The sequence below is a fragment of the Phocoena phocoena genome, chromosome 13 (genome assembly GCF_963924675.1).
Source record: "Phocoena phocoena chromosome 13, mPhoPho1.1, whole genome shotgun sequence".
NCBI classification, from domain to species: Eukaryota; Metazoa; Chordata; class Mammalia; order Artiodactyla; family Phocoenidae; genus Phocoena; species Phocoena phocoena.
In genome coordinates, this window is record NC_089231.1 from 82,190,438 (window position 1) to 82,213,166 (window position 22,729).

At 36.4% G+C, this 22,729-nt stretch overlaps 1 protein-coding gene across 2 annotated transcripts in view; it reads right to left on the reverse strand.

Moving 5' to 3' along the window:
- The window catches only part of IFT81 (intraflagellar transport 81), an 86,470-nt gene that overhangs the window by 35,043 nt on the left and 28,698 nt on the right, over positions 1-22,729 (reverse strand). For both annotated transcript variants that reach the window (XM_065889710.1, XM_065889711.1), the window contains 2 exons: positions 21,689-21,835; positions 725-874 (listed from right to left, as the gene is read on the reverse strand). In XM_065889710.1, the coding sequence (XP_065745782.1) occupies positions 725-874; positions 21,689-21,835 (297 nt within the window). The remainder of the gene's footprint in view (positions 1-724; positions 875-21,688; positions 21,836-22,729) is intronic.

Sequence of the window (22,729 nt, forward strand, 5' to 3'; positions counted from 1 at the left end):
TGTTAGAATCTATGTTTGATGCACTGTAAATTTTCAATCTTAAGTTCCCTAGAAGCAAACAATATTCAACAGCATGAGACAGAAAAGTTCATATTGCCAGCTAATTACAACTGGTTCAAATCTCATTCACCTCTACCAGATTATTGCTAGCTGGTAAGCCAACATCCTGATGAAATCACTTCCCCATGGGTAAAAGAAAAAAAAAAAGCCAAATCAAGAAAACTCAGAGGAACTGGTACCCACGATGAGAATAGCTTTGCTGCTAGAGGGATTTCTCTGGGTTTAACTTTTTTCTGACAACCAAGGCACAAATATATAAGGAACAAGCCTGCAGGCAAACTTCCATACAGAACCCTCCCTGGATACTTCTTTCCAAAGCTCCATGGAAGTGGCTGCTTAGATTTCTACCCAGCAGGCCATGATAAATAAACTATTTTATAGTCAATCTCTTGGTATGATCATTTTGGTCATATTAACTAGCTAACCAAAAGAAAAACCTACTTAATAGAATTCAACTTCTATTAATTACCCCAAAGTCAGAACACATAAAAAAGTTAGTGCCTACTGCTACAGTAAAATACAAAAAATCAGCTTTTATGTCATCTCTGTAATTAATCAGAGAAAATGAATAATTTTATGGTTTTTCTAATAAAAACAATGACCTCAGTAAAAAGCTATAACCTATAAACCTCCTGGCATTTGTACCAAGATAACATTGTATTACCAGTTGATGTTGAATATTTTCATGACGTTGCTTAAGAAGTTCTTCTGTCCTCTGCAAGAGACCAAATTCAGCTTTAAATTCAGCTATTATCTGATGCTTCTTTTTGAAAACTGTACTCTTGCTTCGAAGTTTACTGACATATCGTTTGAACTGTAAAAGAACATAACATGTAGTTTAATAAGTAGAAAAGTAGTTGCTAAATATATATAACCTCAGTGTATTAGAAAAATTTTCTTTTCTACCATCCTACATGTGGGTCACAAGTACATAATAATAACTTAGTCTTATTGGAAAAGTTGGAAAGACTAACTGTTCAGTTAAAATATTTTGTGTATGTTTTTATTTTTTGGACCCATTAAACACTGTAAATCATTATACAAAAGCTATTTATTTGGGGCTTTACAAATAAGGATTAGGAAAACAGAAACTTCAACACTATAAAAGTAAAAAGGTTAAAAAGAAGAAGAAGGGACTTCCCTGGTGGTTCGGTGGGTAACACTCCATGCTCCCAATGCAGGGGGCCGGGGTTCAATCTCTGGTCAGGGAACTAGATCCCGCATGCATGCTGCAACTAAGAAGTCTGCATGCCGCAACTAAGATCTGGCGCAGCCAAAATAAATAAATAAATAAATATTAAAAAAGAAGAAGAAGGAAGTAGAAGACCATTTCTGGTTGTGGTCTTATCATGATATCTCTTATGTACTGTACTATTTTGGTGGCACTGGATCTACTGGGGTTAAAATAGCCAACCAGAATAGTCAACACTTGTAGCTACTATTTATCATTTAAGAAAGGTACTGTGACCATATACCCTAAGAAGCATCTGAAGTTCATCCCAAATGTTAAAAAGCTAAAAATATTCCAAATTAGTGGGAACTCATAGTTGCTTAATTCAGCTATTTACCTACTAATGATATTAAAGTTATAACTACTCTAATGGAAAGACTGTTATTAAATAATACCAACAAGAGTTTGGAAAAACAAGTGAAGTGAATATTTAAAGGAATTCATTTGACAAGTACTATTTATTAACTATTATGTACTAGGCACTGTGCCAGATGCAGAGAATACAATGCTAAACAAGATGCTCACATGTCCTGCCCTCATCAAGCTTAAGGAATAGTGGGGGAAATAAACATTGAATTGATGTTCATAACCATGGTGAACATTATGAAGCAGTGAAGGGGCCCTGAGAATAAATAACAGGAGTTTAAACTGGGCTGTGATGAAGGTAGGAAATGTGGGGTTGGATTTTAGGGAGGTGAGTTTTGACAAGTTTCTCAAAAATAATTTAAGCCAAGACTGAAGTAGCAGGAATACATAAGAGGAAGGACGAAGAAGCAAGGAAGAGCATTCCAAGTAGAGGAAACAGCAGGTGTAAAGGTCCCAAGGCACTGGCTCATTAAAAGTATTGCTCAATATGAGAAGCAAACATGAAAATTTTCTGGTATTTCTGAAACAGAACATAACACATTAAAAAAAAATCACTTTCTCTTATGTACCATTAGTACTAAGAATTTTTACTACATAAAGTATTTTTTTCTGCTCCAACCTTTTATTAACTACATTATTTTAAAATGTCCATAGTAAGAATCTGGCTTACTATACTTAAACTCATCACTTCAAAACAAAAGTAAGCCTCCATATTACCTAATATGAGAAAATTCTTTGATAATCTTAGCCTTTTAAATGCCCAATTCTTTACAAGGATAATTGGGGGGGTTATAAATAATTTTATAAATAATAAAAGTAATGAATGTATTACTGAAATTTTAGAAAACGGAAAAAATTCACTCAAAGCCACTATCCCAATGCAAGTTCTATTATCATACGGTATTTTACCTCCTAATTTTAAAGGCTAAATCTAAGGTCAGTAATTATAAATTGTAAGGTAGCAAAATAGGAAGGAGAACATTTCTAAAATTTAGGGTTTTTTTCTTAAAGACTTGATTGATTCCTGAATATACAAAGTCCTTAAAAATAGTAAGATTAAAAATTCTTCACATAAAAATAATCCTCTAATTCCTAGTTTAGACATCTTTTTTTTTTTTTTTGCGGTACGTGGGCCTCTCACTGTTGTGGCCTCTTCCGTTGCAGAGCACAGGCTCCGGACGCGCAGGCTCAGCGGCCATGGCTCACGGGCCCAGCTGCTCCACGGCATGTGGGATCTTCCCGGGCCGGGGCACAAACCCATGTCCCCTGCATCGGCAGGCAGACTCTCAACCACTGCGCCACCAGGGAAGCCCTAGACATCTTTTTTAAACTTGACTTAAACTTTGAAAGAAATGAGGAACACATTGTGTTTTAGAGGAAGGAAGTTCAAAATATTTTTCTATTCATGACTGAGTTAGTTTTAATATTAAGGAATCCAGCCCACAAAAAGCAAATTATCAACGGCTGTATTACAGAAACAGTTTAAAAAATTTAGTCATACCAATGTACCTAGAATCTAATTACTTGCAATTTTTCCTTTTAAAGAATAAATGTGTAAGCCTGACATAACCACCGATTCAGAATCCCCAGACTAACTATATGTTCTATTAAAAGTGTCCTGGGCAAAGTGCCCAAAATGAAATCAATCCTGTTCATCTGCTATCCTCTGTATTATCTAGGCCAATCTTCCCCTTCTCTATTTTGCTGTTCTCTGGAACTATTTTTAAAAGCTAAAAGCTATAAATGTTTTTGGTGAAAGAACAAACCTACCGATTACTCAATGTGCTCTATGCTGATTGGTTATTATTTGGCATTCACTGGACAAACTACCTAGGGGAAAGGGACTCAGGGTCAGATTAATGACAGTTCCATAAAATTAAGCAATAGGTGGCCATCAAAGCACTCTAAGGGTTCCATTACCTTAGACTGAATTAGAGGAATTAGAGGGAAAAAAATGCATTATCCATGATTTTCTTCCATTGGAAGTTTTTTCTAACTATCATTTGGATTTTAGGTTATTTTTGAACTTTCAGATTATTAAAAAAAAACCATGATAAAAATATTGAAGCTAAATCTTGAGACACATTCTTAATAATTTCTATAGGCCATACTCCCAAAAATGGTCAGAAGGAAATTTGTTTTTTTACCTTTAACTTAGTTTTATTTTTTTTATTTTTATTGGGTTTTGATACCTTCTGCCAAACTGCCCTTCAAAGGCTATTTATAGTACTGTTTATAATTGTCAATTTAATAAGCAGAATAGTATCTTATATTTTGTTTGCATTTCTTTATTAGGGAACTTCACTTTTTGCCATGTTAATTGTGCATTTGTGTGGATTTTTAAAAATGATATGCCTGTCTTTGGCTCATTTTTTAATTGGAGCCTTTCTTGTGGATCTGTAATAGTGATTTTCAAACTTTTGGGTCTTAGGAACGCTTTATTAACGATCTCAAAGGGATTTTGTTTATGTACATTGCTGGCATGATAAATCTGAGGAAAAAGAATAGAATACTCATTAGCAAACCAAATCCTACAACACATAAAAAGGATCATACACCATGATCAAGTTTGATTCATTCCAGGGATGCAAGGATGGTTCAACATATGCAAATCAATCAATGTGATACACCACATCAACAAAAGAAAAGACAAAAACCACATGATCATCTAAATAGATGTAGAAAAAGCATCTGATAAAATTCAATATCCATTCATGATAAAAAATTCTCACCAAAGTGGGTATAGAAGGGGACATATCTCAACATAATAAACCCATTTATGACAAACCCACACCCAGAAGCTGAAAGACTTCCCACTAAATTCTGGAACAAGTATGCTCACTCTCACCACTTTTTTTTTTTTTTTTTTTTTTTTTCACCACTTTTATTCAACATAGTATTGGAAGTCTTAGCCACAGCAATCAGACAAGAAAAAGAAATAAAAGGTATCCAAATTGGAAGGGAGGAGGTAAAATTGTCATTATATGTAGGTGACATGATACTCTACATAGAAAACCCTAAAGACTTCACACAAAAATTATTAGAACTCACCAGTGAATTCAGCAAGGTAGCAGAATACAAGATTAATATACAGAAATCTGTTGTATTTCTTTACACTAACAATGAAATATCAGAAAGAGAAAGTAAAAAAAAAAATTCTGTTTAAAATCATGTCAAGGGAATTCCCTGGCAGTCCAGTGGTTAGGACTCCACACTTTCACTGCCAAGGGGCCAGGTTCAATCCCAGGTCAGGGAACTAAGATCCTACAAGCCATGTGGTATGGCCAAATAAATAAAATAAATAAGAAAATAAAATTAAATCACATCCAAAAAAAAAAAAAAAAAACCTAGGAATAAACCTAACCAAGGAGGTGAAAGACCTATATGCTGAGAACTATAAAACATTGAAAAAGGAAACTGAAGATGATTTCAAAAATCAGAAAGGTATCCCAAGCTCTTGGATTGCAAGAATCAATATTGTTAAAATGGCCATACTACCCAAAGCAACCTATGGATTCAATGCGATCCCTATTAAATTACCCATGACATGCTTCACAGAACTAGAACAAATAATCCTAAAATTTATGTGGAACTACAAAGGATCCAGAATTGCCAAAGCAATCCTAAGGAAAAAGAACTAAACTGGAGGCATAACCCTCCCAGACTACAGACAATACTACAAAGCTACAGTAATCAAAACAGCATGGTATTGGCACAAAAAAAGACATATGGATCAGTAGAACAGAGAGTCCAGAAATAAATTCACACACCTATGGTCAATTAATCTTTAACAAAGGAGGCAAGAATATACAATGGAGAAGGGACAATCTCTTCAGGAAGTGGTGTTGGGAAAGCTGGAGAGCTGTATTACCCCAGCCTTCACCTCATACACAAAAATAAACTCAAAATGGCTTAAAGACTTAAATATAAGACATGACACCGTAAAACTTCTAGAAGAGAACATAGGCAAAACATTCGCTGACGTAAACTGTAGCAATGTTTTCTTAGCTCAGTCTCTCAAGGTAAAATAAGTAAAAGAAACAAATGGGACCTAATCAAACTTATAAGCTTTTGCACAGCAAAAGAAACCATAAACAAAATGAAAAGACAACCTATGGAATGGGAGAAAATATCTGCAAATGATGCAGCTGACAAGGGCTTAATTTCTAAAATATACAAACAGCTCATACAGCTCAATATTAAAAAACACAAAAATCCAATCACAAAATGGGCAGAAGACCTAAATAGACATTTCTCTAAGGAAGACATACAGATGGCCAACAGGCACATGAAAAGATGCTCAATATCGCTAATTAGAGAAATGCAAATCAAAACTACAATGAGGTATCACCTCACACCAGTTAGAATGGCCATCATCAAAAAGTCTACAAATAATAAATGCTGGAGAGGGTGTGGAGAAAAGGGAACCCTCCTACACTGTTGGTGGGAATGTAAATTGGTGCAGCCACTATGGAGAACAGTATGGAGGTTCCATAAAAAACTAAAAATAGAGTTACCATATGATCCAGCAATCCCACTCCTGGGTATATATCCAGAGGAAACTCTGATTCAAAAAGACACATGCGGCTTCCCTGGTGGCTCAGTGGTTGAGGGTCAGCCTGCCAGTGCAGGGGACACAGGTTCAAGCCCTGGTCCGGGAGGATCCCACATGCCACGGGGCAGCTAGGCCTGTGTGCCACAACTACTGAGCCTGTGCTCTAGAGCCCACAAGCCACAACTGCTGAGCCCGTGCACCTAGAGCCCGTGCTCTGCAACAGGAGAGGCCACCGCAGTGAGAGGCCCACACACCGCAACGAAGAGTAGCTCCTCCGCTCACTGCAGCTAGAGGGGGCCCACACACAGCAACGAAGACCCAATGCAGCCAAAAATAAATAAATAAAATTTAACTAAAAGACACATGCACCCCACTGTTCATAGCAGCAGTATTTACAATAGCCAAGACATGGACGCAACCTAAGCATCCATCAACAGATTAATGGATAAAGAAGATGTGGTATATATACGTGATGGAATATTACTCAGCCATAGAATGAAATACTATGAATACCAAAGAATGAAATACTACCATTTGCAGCAACATGGATGGACCTAGAGATTATCATACTAAGTGAAGTAAGTCAGACAGAGAAAGACAAATATCATATGATATCACTTACATGTGGAATCTAAAATATGATACAAATGAACTCATTTACAAAACAGAAACAGACTTGTAGACACAGAAAACAAACTTATGATTACTGAAGGGGAAGGGGGCATGGTAAATTAGGACTATGGAATTAACAGGTACACACCACTATATATAAAATAGATAACACGGATTTACTGTATAGCACAGGGAAATGTATTTAATATCTTGTAATAACCTATAATGGAAAAGAATCTGAAAAATATATACATAACTGAATCACTTTGCTGTACAACTGAAACTAACACTGAGACTAACAACTATACTTCAATTTAAAAAAAGAATAGAATATTCAATCATTGGACCCCTTACTTCATAACGCATAAAAATCAATTCCAACTGGATTACAGACTTATATGTGAAAGACAGAATGAAAAATCTAGAATATAGGAAAATATTACTATGATTATTGAGATAGTAAAGGATTTATTAAATAAAACACAAAAAAAGCACAAACTGTAAACAGATGTTGATAAACTTGACTTTGCTAAAATTGAGAACTTTTGTTCATCAAAAAATATATTAAGATATTAAGAATATAAGTCACAAGTTGGGAGAATATATTTACAACACATTAATCCAATAAAGAATTTGTATCCAAAAATACATAAATTAAACCTACAAATCAATGAGAGAAAGGCAAATAATCCAACAGAAAAATGGATAAAATACTTGAATAGTCACTTCATAGAAAAGAAAATCCAAAATGGCCCATAAGCATATTAAAAGACGTTTGACCTTATCTGTAATCAAATTAGTAATGCAAATTAAAACCACAATAAGATACCATTGTAATACCCACTCAATTAGCAAAATTAAAAAGTCCTTCAATACTAAGTGTTGTTGAAGATGTGGAGGAAATAGCACACCTATACACCACTGAGAGTGAGGGATACATAATTTAGGACAATAGATTGGAAGACAACTTGGCATACCTACTAAAGTTGACCTGTGTTCACCCCATTCCCCACCAACTCCACTCCCACAAACAGCAGGGTTTCTCATACTTAGCTATGGTGATGGACCAGTTTTTTAAAATTTCTAACCATTTGTGGACTGGATACTTTTATAAAATAACAAAAATGTCTATACAATATCAAATTACTATAAACGTTTCTAAACGCTTCCTCTTAATTTATATGGTTGGGGATTAGTAACTTAACAGTTTGTAGACTTAACAGTGGTCTTCAGACCACACTTTGAGAAGCACTGTTCCAGGGCAGTTCATCCTGAATGGGGTATGCTCCAGTATACTCATGTGGCACAAATATTATGGGTGTGCCAAGATGTGCAAGATATTATAAAGAACTCCAAAGCCAGTCATCCTCAGCTATAAGCAGCCTTATCCTTTTACCTCAGTATGCTAAACAATAACCATTTTCTTTAAGTGTCATATTGTGAAAAAAGGTAAGAAACGGAACACTACCCTGGAAAAACCCTTGCTCATAGTCACTGGGAGACATACATAAGAATATTGATACCGTTTTACTTTTTTTTTCCATAAATTTATTTATTTTATTTATTTATTTTTGGCTGCGTTGGGTCTTCGTTGCTGCGCACGGGGTTTCTCTAGTTGCAGCAAGCGGGGGCTACTCTTCCTCGCAATGCACGGGCTTCTCATTGCTGTGGCTTCTCTTGTTGCAGAGCATGGGCTCTAGGCGCGCGGGCTTCAGTGGTTGTGGTGCGTGGGCTCAGTAGTTGTGGCTTGCGGGCTCTAGAGTGCAGGCTCAGTAGTTGTGGTGCATGGGCTTAGTTGCTCCACGGCATGTGGGATCTTCCAGGACCAGGGCTCGAACCCGTGTCCCCTGCATTGGCAGGCAGATTCTTAACCACTGCGCCACCAGGGAAGCCCCCCATTTTACTTTTTAAACTACATATTTGTATTAATCTAAACAATTATGATTAAAAGAACAATCCACCCCCAAAAAGCCCATCACCAACAAAAACCTAACAGCTGATAGATTTTATTTATTTATTTTTTTTGCGGTACGCGGGCCTCTCACTGTTGTGGCCTCTCCCGTTGCGGAGCACAGGCTCCGGATGCGCAGGCTCAGCGGCCATGGCTCACGGGCCCAGCTGCTCCACGGCATGTGGGATCTTCCCAGACCGGGGCACGAACCCGTGTCCCCTGCATCGGCAGGTGGACTCTCAACCACTGCGCCACCAGAGAAGCCCGATAGATTTTATTTTGAACAGACTTAGGGTATTAAAAATTAAATTTACTCATAATTCTGTGTAATAATAACTTATCTGAGCAAAAATTCACAAATTTATAAATTAATCATTAAAGGTCCTAGGAGCAGTACAACAGGGTCACAGAAGCAGTTCAGAGAGTTGTTGAGACCAACGGGCTGTGTTGTCAGAGAAACATGATTTCAAATCCTGACCCCACCACTTAAAGTGACCTTGGGGAGGTTTTTAAATAAGATCTATAAAACGTACTAAAGTTCTATAAAAATTGAATAATGGATAATGATTAATAATATCTGTCATTTTGTTTGAACACAGTTAAAAAGTACCTAGAAAATGAGATAATTTACTGTTCCTTCTAAATACTAAGAAACAAGGAAATGTCAAGTAATTAGAACAAACAGAAGAGTAAAGGTCTAGGTGTGACACAATGCTCTTTAGAACTAAAACAGAACAATCACTACTGCAAGAAACTACAAATCTACATACTCTGAGTACAACTATGTAAAATGTTTGTATGTATGTCTATGAACCAAGATTGGGAGAGAATGAAGAAATAAAAATAGCTGTTGTGTTGGGCAGGTAGGGTTATGAGTGAATTCTTTGAGATTTATTTCTTAAATATTTAAGTTAAAAAAATATTTTAAAGGAACTCTGGCATAGGAGACAAGCAATAAATCCTTGGAATATTAAGGAAAAAGTTTTCAATAGTGCACTATAGCAGGCCAATCAAGCAAATTTGTCATGAAAGTGAACTATAAAGATTGCCATTGTGCAGGAAGGCCCACTATAGCAGTTATTACTAATCATTTGGTCCAATACACATTTGTAATCTAAATTTGTCATTTATGAAAGAGCAGCCACCATTTTAGATGCTGAGATCAGTAAGATTAATGTTTTAATAGTGCTAGCTTCTGACTTCAGAACCAATTTTACAGACTCAGCTCCTGTGATCAAAATGGTATTTGACAGATCTTCTTTCTCCTTTACCCATTTAATATGTCTTAGAACCTTTAATAGTAATGATCTAGGCAAGCTTTTTAAAAGGACAAGGCAGCTTATTTCCCTAAGTATGTAACCATTTACAAATGCTTTTCAAGCTTATCTGGAACTCAAAAGTATTACTGGATTCCAGACATCATTCTGGATATTTATGTGGAAACAAGAATCTCTGCTCCTGTTGCAAATTTCCAACTCAATATCTGGTGTGAAACTATTTTCACAGTAATTAGCTGTGAAGATTTTATACAATAAGTACTTTATATTGTCCAGAACCACAAAGAACCATTTTTTAAAAATACTATCCCCCCTTTTACAGGGAAGAAACCTATAGAGAAATTAATACAACTCATCAAAGTTCAGAAAGTTAGAAAAACTGGAATAGAATGAATACTTCTGTCCTCAAATCCTGTTAGTCCACTATTCATGCTATTTTCCACTTATTAACTAAATCACATCTTTGTCAGGTATTTCATCAAATGATTTTTAAGCACATAAAGCTACAGAAATAGGCCCAAGAGAGTTAGGTATGGAATGGATAACACCAACTGTTCAAGAGTAGAACGAATATGCCCAAATGGTCATAATTTTTTTTGCCCATTTGTCAGTGTTCCTATTTTGTCTGAATTCAGACTTGCAGAAAACCTGAAAAGGCCATCTTTTAAGTCATGCTTCATGTCATAAATCATTTGGACTCCCTGAAGTCTCATCTCAGAGTTGCTATTTGTTTTAAGGCATGAAAAAATGTTTTAAAGCAACTTTTGTTTTCTGCTAAAATGTTAGTCTTTTCAAATCACCCATCATAACAAGTGCAATATATATAGACATACAAATACTACTCAAACCTTTTTCCAACCTGTTAGTACTATGTTTTCAACTTTAAATTAGAAAATCTCACCAAGCCAAGCATAAACAATGCAATTACCCACATATGGTAGTGGATAGTTAACTGCTGATTCTCTTGAGAGTGTCTATAATAAGCAATATGATATATGCTAGTAGAAATCTGTCTTAATAGAAACTTGTGGTACAGGAACATCCATCTGGGAAACACAGGTAATCATACCATCCAAGGTCTCCCTGCTTCTGTTATAAATCAAATCACCACCACACAGCTGTTACTATATCTCTAATGGGGTTTTCAACTGCTGTCCAGTTAACTCTCAAAAAAAATTTCTATGAAAAGTTTTCACGTTTTGGGTTAACATTGTGGGATTACCTAAACTGCACATATAATACCCTACTTCTATTACAGTGAATTGGGCCAAATTTATTTGATTCTGTTTTGTTCCATCTCCTGGGAAATTTTAGGGGCCTTAGGTCCTGCTATGAACTCTAAAGAGTGTAATGTGATTTGAAAGGCTCTAAAAATATCACAGGTTTGCCTGGGCTCACTTAGAAGGGTGGATGATTCAATTACAAGTGTCAAAATTTGATTCCTAATTTTTCAGAATCTGACAGCTGCAGCTAATCTTGCCAGGATCCCCTTATCTTCATTGTGCTTCTCTTTGAAGTATTTAAAGAAGATTTCATAATCTTTGCAATTTAGCTCTAGGATTTCTGTCAGTAGCTGTAGAATGAATTGGTTGGCTCTTTCCTAAGCTGCTTATTCATATTATTTGATCAAGCACATTTTAAAAGTAGCCATTGGGCTTCCCAGGTGGCGCAGTGGTTGAGAGTCCGCCTGCCGATGCAGGGGACATGGGTTCGTGCCCCGGTCTGGGCAGATCCCACATGCCACAGAGCGGCTAGGCCAGTGAGCCATGGCCGCTGAGCCTGCGCGTCCGGAGCTTGTGCTCCGCAACGGGAGAGGCCACAACCATGAGAGGCCCGCGTACTGAAAAAAAAAAAAAAAAAAGTAGCCATTAACTGCAAAACAGCTGAGCTTCTTGTAAGGTTTGGGAAGAAAACATAACGAACTCTAAACCCGTACACCATAAACCAGGAGTGACCTTTCAATGCATGAAACGACAATGGAACATTAACCAAAGGTTCATTTGTTGCTATAAAAAATTTCAGACTCAAAAGGCATGCATTCATTTCAATCACAGTTCTGAGAAGGGTACTAGCACGACATCACTGGGGCTAATTTTTTGTTTTGCTTTTCAAATAATTAATGCAGAGATTCAGAGGTACCAAGGTGATGAAAACGGTAAAGACCAGTAGCTATGCAGCACTACTACAAGAAGTAGAGCTTCTATTCTTTGTTCTTCCATAAGTGAGGCAAAATCATCAGGCTCAGATTGTTGCCTATGAATGGGTAAAAATCATATTTACCATGTGCTGTGTTTTGTCACACAGAGGGTTTTCTTCCCTTTTTCCCCCAGATTTATTGAGATATAATTAACATACAATAAACTGCATGTATTTAAAGTACAAATTGTTGCTGTTGTTCCACGCTATGATAGCTTCATATTTTGGGACAGAATTTTAATATTAAGTGACCTTAGTTTTCCATAATTTGAAGTGTTATAAAAATGTTTACATAGAAATATCTTGCTTTATGCAGGATTCAGTGTGAGAGGAGATAGAAGAACAGTGTTATAGCATAGTATAATAGTTAATGTTCATAATTATGACTCTGAGTTGTCAATAAAAGGTTGCTGTGATCAGTATGATTTTAAGATAACAGAAAGAGCTGAAGTAGCATGTCTCCCACGAATCATACCATGTTACTGTTTTCCCAGCTCACACCCCATAACCCTGAAATGTATTCCCATACCACTCCATTAATGTGTGTTCTAACATACAGCTCACTTAAGATCACTTGTTAGATTGCTGACTCCCCTAAGAAACCATTAAGCTCTGTGATGGCAGGACCATATCTCTTTCTCACCACCATTTACTTAATAGTTGGCATGTAAAAGACACTTGGTAAATGTGTAGAAAACCTGAATAGAACTGTATAATCTAATCTAGATACATAATTTTTCATTAGAAAATTGATAATATTTAAAATGTCTTGGTACTTCAGTTGATAAGGAAAAATTATTTATATATAAGTCTTCCTCCTAACCATAACTGTTTATTTTATTGTATAAAGTTATTTTTAAATACCTAACCAGAAACATAAATTTGCCATGTAATACAGTAGCCCCCAGTTATCATACCATGGAACATCAGAAACAACTTGTACTTTAAATATATGCAGTTTATTGTATGTTAATTATATCTCAATAAGGCTGTTTGGAAAAAACAGGGAGGAAAACCCTCTGTGTGACAAAACACAGCGTATACAAAGCTAAGAGACAAATGACAGACTAGAAGAAAACAATTACCCAGATTAATCCAGAATATAGGTAAAAATATGAGAAACAGATAAGGAAAAACATTCAATTAGTACAAAAATGTGAGCGTACTTTGTGCCACTGAACTGTACAGTTAAATATGGTTAAAATAGTATGTTTTATATTATGTGACTTGTACCACAAAAAAAATTTATAAAAAGAAAATATATTCAATCCATTAGAAAAAAATGAAGACAGACAATAAAAGGGCAAACGACAGAAGAAATATAAGTGACCAAACATGTATGTGGACAGATGTTCAATCTTAATCAAGAAAAACGAAAATTAAAATGAAATACTGTCAGAATGATAAAAAATTAAAGGACTGAGGATCAAGTGCTGTTTTAAATAACAGAGGAAACAGATGCTCTTGTATGCCCTTGGATGGAATAAAGAAATTGTACATACATTCTATAGAACACAATGTAGCAATTAAAATTTTTAAAGTACATGAGAATAATTATTATTATAACTGTAGGTAGCATTTATGAAGTGCTTCCTATAAGCCAGCCACTGTTGTATACTGCTAAGTTGTATTAACTCATTTAGCCCTCACAACCACCATATGAGGTGAGTACTGTTATTATCTCCACTTTATAGATAAGGAAACTGAGGCACAGAGCAGTTAGGAAACTGCTGCAATTAACTGTTAGGTTGAACATCTAATAGGTGGCAGAGGTGAGATCTGCACATAGGTGTTCTGGCTTCAGAGCTGATCCTCTTAACCTCTAGAGAATAGCCTCTTCATTTACTGACATGGAAAAATCTCTAAGACGTGTTATTAAAAGCAAGTTGCACAATACACACAGTATAATACCATTCATATTTTTTAAAACTCACAAAACGGTATTATCTATATCTGTATCTATCTCCAGAGAAAGGACTGAAAGGGTTTACAAAACTGGTGGCAGTGGTTTCTCTTTGGAAAAAGGTCTAAGGGACTGGGAATGGGGATAGGAGGTAATCAATAGGGACTTTTGTTTTATGTGTATTGTTTGCTTTTCAGACCATGAAAATGTATTCAGATATTACTTGTATAATCTGATTTTTAAAATATTATTCTATTTTATTATTATTATTTTTTATACCCTGGAATAAATCCTACTTGATCATGGTGTGTGATTCTTTTAATGTATTGTTGAATTCAGTTTGATTTGGGGATGGAAAAAGGTATTCCATGCAAATGGAAACAAAAAGTAAGCTGAGGTAGTAATATTAATATCAGACACAATAGATTTTAAAACAAAGACTACAGCAAGAGATGAAGAAGGACATTACATAATAGTAAAGGGATCAATCCAACAAGGAGATATAACAATCATAGACACATTCAAGATAGGAGCACCTAAATACACAAAGCTAATATTAACAAACATAAAGGGAGAAACTGACAGTACCACGATAACAGTAGGGGACTTTAATACCCACCTACATCAATAGACAGTTCATCTAGACAGAAAATCAATATGAAAACACTGGCCTTAATGACACATTAGACCAGATGAATTTAATAGATCCAGAAAGAACATTCCATCCAAAAACAATAATAATACTAATCCATCTGTATCAGGGGTCCCCAAGACCATCCCCAGGTTCAATGATTTGCTAGGAGAACTCACAGGACTCAGCATAAAGTCATATTCTTGGCTATGTTTTATTACAGTGAAAAGGTACAAAGCAAAACCAGCAAAAGGAAAAGGCACATGGGGTGAAGTCAGGAGGAAACCAGGGGCAAGCTTCCAAGAGTCTTCTCCCTTAATTCCTCCAACAGCGAGTTGTAACAATACGTGTTACAACTGCCAACCAGGGAAGCTCATTAGAGACTCAGCGCCCAGGGTTTTTACTAGGGGCTGGTCACGTAGGCATACTCTGCCTAGCCCATACCAAAATTCCAGACTCCAAGAAGGAAAGCAGGTGTTCAACATAAACCACACTCTGTACATACAGTTTAGGCACGTGAGCCATTCTTATCAAGGAATGGTGGGAATTCTAAAATCCAAGCTCCCAGATGCCAGCCAAGGGCCAATCCTGCAAGCAAGTTTTTCTAAGAATAGCAGTTTCAGGCTTGCTATGTTAACTCTTTTCTGCACACCATCCTTTCCATAATCCTTGTGATATTAAAATGCAGTCCTATTATGTCTTTCTTTAGGGTTTTGTTCTCAGCTAATTCATAATTAATTCTTTATGTGAATGTTTCCAGACTTTCATTTGTTTTAGTCACCTTCATCTAGACTCTGGCTTGACTATGTCTTTCTTAAAACATGAAGCCAAAAATGTAAAATAATATTCCAGGCATAATTTCACGTAAATGGGATATTATATTTTTATTAATAGAGTATAATTAAAAAAAAATTTTTTTTTTGGCCAAGCCACGCAGCTTATGGGATTTTAGTTCCCCAACCAGGGATTGAACCCTGCGCCCCAGCAGTGAGAGCGTCGAGTCCTAACCACTGGACCGCCAGGGAATTCCCAACATTTTGTTTTTTAAAGCTGCATTATTATTGGATGATTTTTGAGCAGCAGATAAAACTCAGATTCTATGACATTATTATTTATAATCCCATTAATGACATTTTGTTTGCTTAAGCACAATGTTTTTAACTACCAAGATGATTTTGAATCACAATTCTATCATCTCAGATTGACTATTCCTTCTAGCTTCCTGTCACGTCACGTGAAAATTATTAAGGGTTCTGGAGCCAGACTACTGCAATTCACATCATGGTACCACTAATTACTAGCAATGTGACCTTGGATAAGTTAGCATAGGTCCTCTGTGTGCCGTAGTTTCCTTATTTGTAAAAACTAGTAATAATAATCATATCTATCTCATATACCTCAATGAAATAAATGAGATAATGTACCTAATAAACCTATTATGGTATCTGGCATGTTGTAATTACATAATAAACATTACTTATTATTATTAATCTCAGTTATTGATAAGAATAATAAATAGGTCAGGATCAAAGTTCCATAGCATTTTGGGGTGATTCCTCTCAGAGATGAAGGCAGTCAAAATTCTTTGAGAATATCAATTCCATGAGACTTATACTTTATTATGTATTTAAATCCAATATAGAAAACTTCATGATATAAAGGAGAGTTAGATATTATTATAAATTTTCAGTTATCTCAGAAACTGTAGTCTCTAAACTTAACCTTTTTATCACCTACCAAACACTTGTTTGAAGAGAAAGAAATCAAGATAGACTAGACCGGCAAGAAAATCTCCATTACTAAGAAGATAATTTCAACTGTTTGAGAAATTCCTACCTATGTCAGAAGTCTGGCAGAATAAGATTTTGCTGTGCTTATTCCTGTATATTGACTACAAGGCAATACAATGAAAATACAGTGTTAAAGTGATAACCAAAGTATAAGAAAAGCAAGAAGTATTTTTAGACTCTTCATCTTTTTTAATAAGAAAAATCAAGGGAACACAAATGAAAAAGTCTAGTAAGAACAAATGCCCGTAGCACTTGTCATCTGCAATCAGAAGAGCTAAAATTCTTAGACAAAATGTAACATCTGGAATATTGACTTTAATGGCAGTAGGAAGCATCAAAATGTACTTCAAAATGCACACCTCTAAAGAGAAAATGACAAAAGAATATAAATTACTATATGTATAGTATTTGTTACATTTATCCTTACACAGTCACATTCCTAAATTTTTCCAAGAAAAGATTAATCAAATATCTACATATGGATAATCAAGGAATGAAGTTTCTAGCAAGCTTTTGTTTCCAGTTAATGACTGTCTACAATGTGGTCCTATTTAGAGTCAAATATGAATCTTAAAATTAACTCATTCTAATAGTGTCTTGAAGAATAGCTCAGCATTCACTTAGGAGCACAGCTGCTGAGGCATTCAGATTTGGATTCAAATCCTTGCTCTGCAACTCACTGTGTGACTTCAGGCAAGTTACTTAAATTTCTCTAAGCCTATTTCCTCAATAATAAAATGGAGATAATATTTACCTCATAGGCTTTTTGAGAGGATGAATTAGCATATGTTGTATGTGTGTTTTATTGTAGTTAAATATACTTAATGTAAAACTTACCATTTTAACTATTTTTAAGTGTACAGTTCTGTGGCATTAAATGCATTCACAGCACCAGCAACTTGTGCAACCAGCACCAAGGATATATTTTTGTTTTTATTTTATTTTATTTATTTTATTTTTATTTTTTTTGCGGTACGCGGGCCTCTCACTGTTGTGGCCTCTCCCGTTGCGGAACACAGGCTCCAGACACACAGGCCCTGGACACGCAGGCTCAGCCGCCATGGCTCACAGGCCTAGCCGCTCTGCGGCATGTGGGATCTTCCCGGACCGGGGCACGAACCGGCGTCCCCTGCATCAGCAGGTGGACTCTCAACCACTGCGCCACCAGGGAAGCCCTGTTTTTATTTTTATTTTTTAGGTAAGAAGCAGATTTACTTAGAAACACACTCCAGAGTGTGGGTCATCTCAGAAGGTGAGAAAGGCCAAGGATATGGGTTTTTTAAAAAATAAATTTATTTATCGTATTTATTTATTTTTGGCTGCGTTGGGTCTTCGTTGCTGTGTGCGGGCTTTCTTTAGTTGTGGTGAGCGGGGGCTACTCTTCGTTGCGGTGTGCGGGCTTCTCATCGCGGTGGCTTCTCTTGTTGCAGAGCATGGGCAGTAGGTGTGTGGGTTTCAGTAGTTGTGGCTAACAGGCTCCAGAGCGCAGGCTCAGTAGTTGTGGCGCACGGGCTTAGGTGCTCCACGGCATGTGGGATCTTCCTGGACCAGGGCTCGAACCCGTGTCCCCTGCATTGGCAGGCAGATTCTTAGCCACTGCGCCACCAGGGAAGCCTCAAGGATATGTTTTTAAATTGCTCAAGATTGAGCACACAGGTACTGCTTGGTGAACGGCAGCTAAAATGACTCAGTGCTATCTCATCACATCTTGAATCTGTGCAATTTATTTTATCTCTATTTCATACTTATTTCTACTGAATTGCTCCCAATCTGGAAAATACTAATATGAATTTTTAAGCTGTAAACTGTATTACTTACTTTCAAATTCTTCATCCAGGTAAATAAATACATAAAAATATTAAGAGCTAATACTTATTGAGCACTTAGTATGTGCCTGGTGCTATTCTAAGCACTTAACAGGTATTAACTCATTTAATCCACACAATAATAATTCTAGGCGGTATATACTAATAACTGTCACATTTTACATGTGAATACAAAGAGGTTAAGGAACCTGGCCAAAGTCACCCAGCTCATAGGCTGACAAAGCCAGGATCTGCACTCAAACCAAGTTCTAGAGACCACGCTCTTAGTTATTCCACTATCCTGCTTCTCCCACATGCAGTAACATGGGGCCCACAGGAATGATTACTTTCAGATGCCAGATGTTATATGTTGACTTAACCTCTGAATTTCTCAGAAGCTTGGACATCCATTATTTCATGTGTTCTTCCTAACGACAATGAAGAGCAACTTCTCCCATTTTGCAGATGGAGAAGTCATTTTGCTTAAGGTCAATAGGAACATGTGAGAGAGACCTGTATCCTGCTTGGCCACTTATTAGTTGTGTAAATCTATACTTTTCCTGAGTTTCAACTAATTGTAAAATGGAAATAACAATAATATCTCTTATAAGAAGAAGAGAAATATATGTTTGCCAATCATCTAGCAGAGAGCCTTATATAAAAATTGCTCAATAAAGGTTACCCCTCCCTTTCCTCATTCTCCTATTTGTGACTCCGGGCATAACCGTGCTACCATTTCTTTTTTTTTTTTTTTTTTTTTTTTTTTTTTTGCGGTACGCGGGCCTCTCACTGTTGTGGCCTCTCCAGTTGCGGAGCACAGGCTCCGGACGCGCAGGCTCAGCGGCCACGGCTCACGGGCCCAGCCGCTCCACGGCATGTGGGATCTTCCCGGACCGCGGCACGAACCCGTGTCCCCTGCATCGGCAGGCGGACTCTCAACCACTGCGCCACCAGGGAAGCCCCGTGCTACCATTTCTTGATACCCTCTCACCAACTGCATTAACAGATTGGTGGTAAAGGACATGATTTTTTGGTAATTACCATGTGATACCAAATGAAACCTTAGTGAAGTCCAGCTATATTATATAATTTTAAGGATAACAAACTTTCTCCCTTTTGTCCATATGGTCTACCACTTTATCAGAGTAGAAAACAAAATTGGTCTACCAAGATTTGTTCTTTATAAAATTGGGCTTAATGTTCCCCAATACCTTCTGTTCTTTTAGGTGACTGCCAAATGATTTACTTGATTTGTTCTAGTTTCTGACCAAACATTGTTTAAAACTTAAGTTGACCTCATCATACCCAAAGTTATCTTTTTCCCCTTTAAAAAAATGTATCTTTTTCTGTCATCAGATACTTTTCCTATTCACCATAATTTGTCAAAGATAAAAGCTAATAGCTTGGCACTAGGTTCTTTTCCGTCACATTTGCAGAGAGGGGATATCTAATACTGAATTATAAGCACTATTCATGCCAAATATGGCCACAGCAATTTGTATTTCTGGTCAAATGGGCAGCATTTTCCTAAGAAAAAATTAAAATGCTAGGAGATAGCATGTTCTCTTATAAAGCGAAACTGCTTTATAATTAATATTTTTTTCCTGGATAGCAAGGATATCACAAAGCACACTCTGTTGGCTTCCAAGTATCATTTAAAATACTCCCATGTCTTAAAGCAATCTGGAAGTGGATGTTAAAAGCCAAAGGAATTTTTTTTGTACTGCAGGTTCCTATTAGTTATCTATTTTATACATATTTGTATATATATGTCAATCCCAATCTCCCAATTCATCCCACCACCACCACCCACCACGCCCTCCCCCGCCACTTTCCCCCCTTGGTGTCCATACATTTGTTCTCTACATCTGTGTCTCAATTTCTGCCCTGCAAACCGGTTCATCTGTACCATTTTTCTAAGTTCCACATATATGCGTTAATATACAATATTTGTTTTTCTCCTTCTGACTTACTTCACTCTGTATGACAGTCTCTAGATCCATCCAGGTCTCTACAAATGACCCAATTTTGTTCCTTTCTATGAAAGCCAAAGGAATTTTTCAATCAAGTGTTGACTTCTGAATTCTACTACCTTCCCAATAAGCTAGAAGGCATACTGGGAGGCTACAATCAGAAGCACCAGAGAAAAGTGGTGCTGTGGAAACAATTCATTTGTGTTTGGCATAGTTAAGGTTCATTGCCAATTTGTAACGGTATGAATTCAATAACTTTCCAAAGCCAAAAATGAAGTTTGGACCTGAGCAGCTTTTCAAAGTAGCTTTTGCTGAGGGCTAGTACTTAATATAAAATAAAAAAGCTGTTAGAGGTGGTAAAGTGAGGCAATGTTTAAGAATTAAAATATGACCTATTGGGCTTCCCTGGTGGCGCAATGGTTGAGAGTCCACCTGCCGATGCAGGGGACACGGGTTCGTGCCCCGGTCCGGGAGGATCCCACGTGCCGCGGAGCGGCTGGGCCCGTGGTCCATGGCCGCTGGGCCTGTGCGTCCAGGGCCTGTGCTCCGCAACGGGAGAGGCCACAGCAGTGAGAGGCCCGTGTACCGCAAAAAATAAAATAAAATAAAATAAAATATGACCTAGCACTTGATTTGCTAAAAAAAAAAAAGCACTGAGCTAAAGGCAAGATATTTTGCTTCAGTCATTCACTCTTTCTTGAACTAAGAAAGAGCAAAAGAGCTCCTTTATGAAAAGGAGATGGGGATTATATTTTGTCTATAAATGACAATATTACTTGTCCTCCTAATCTCATGAGTCTGACAGAAGGATAAGTGAAATAAGAGCTGTTAAAGCATTGTTCAAAATGTAAAGTACATAGCAATGTAAGACATAATTATATTTTTAAAATTTGTAAGCATTTACAACAAAGTCATTTTATGGTGCCAGTCCCACTGGCCAACTACACACTACTGACAAAGTAACTTAGTGATACTTTCTCAGCCCTTTATGGAATTATATTTATCAAAAAATATGAATATTTGTCTTATCTGTCAGTTTCTACTCATTTGGTTTCACCTTTATAACTTAATACTTATAATAAATAAATCCAATATAAATCCACCTAATTAAAAAGTGAAAATTTGGAACATTATCTCATAAAAGTCACTAAAATCTCCATCATTATATATCAAGAATATCTCAATATTACTGCAAAGAGCTTTCAGTTTTAAATAAATAGGCTTCATAAAATAAATTAACTTCTCATTATTGACAGTCAAAATAAAAAGTAAAAAAAATTAATGGTTTCAAACAAAAACAATACTCATATCCTTGTCCCATTAGACACCTCAACTTACTTCATCTCCCTTCAAAACTTCGGTGCCATCAAATTCACGGGTCTGATTTGTCTTCGCTGACACTTCTCTCTCTAGGTTGGCTAACTTCTCCTTTGCCTCCTGAAGTTCCTCAGCTTTGACTTCTTTTTTACGAGAAATGATGGATGCCTAATTGAGCATTAAATATGAATGTAAAATAAGATATACAATCAACTTTCTATTATATTGTGAAATTAAGTATTTTTTAGATTTTACTGAGCTAAATTTTCAATATCAGGTTGACTTCTCCTGACAATAATACCCCTTGCCCTACTACTATCACCAGTTATATATTTAGTATGAGTATGCATTGTATATATATATATATATATATATAAAATACATTTATATTCTTTTTTGGCTGCACTGTGCGGCTTACAGGATCTTAGTGTCCCCAACAGGGATCGAACCTGGGCACCCGTGGTGAAAGCACCGAGTCCTATGACTGGACCACCAGGGAATTCCCTGCAACGTATATTAAATAGCAACCTAAAAACATTATGGAGACAAAAGCCCTGAAAATATAGGACGTATCAGCAGAGAAACAGAAATGCGATTGTAATAAAAATATTAAAATCTTGTTAAGTAACACTCAAATGCTAATGAAAATACCTTCTAGGTAAGTACAGAAGCTAACACTAGGCCTACTGTTTTTCTGCATGGTCGGTTTCCTTTCATTGGAAGAAAACAAGGATGCTTTATTCTCAAAACTACAACACAGGTCTTCTTATCTAAATTCAATATCCATACTTTTAAAATAAAATGTTAAAACATTTATTATATTTGGGGCAATCTAATAAATAAAATGCAGGTTCAAAATCAAACATCTGACTCACCAGAATTATGCAAACGTTTACACAATCCAGATGGCTGCTCTTAGCCATAATGGCAGCATTTTATATTAGTTAGCAACTCATGGGGGATTTCCTTAAATGAACCATGGCTGTACTGGTTTAAGAAAAACATTAGCTAAACTGTCTTCTCAAGTGAAATAGTACAAATATTTTCTTCAAACAAATTTGA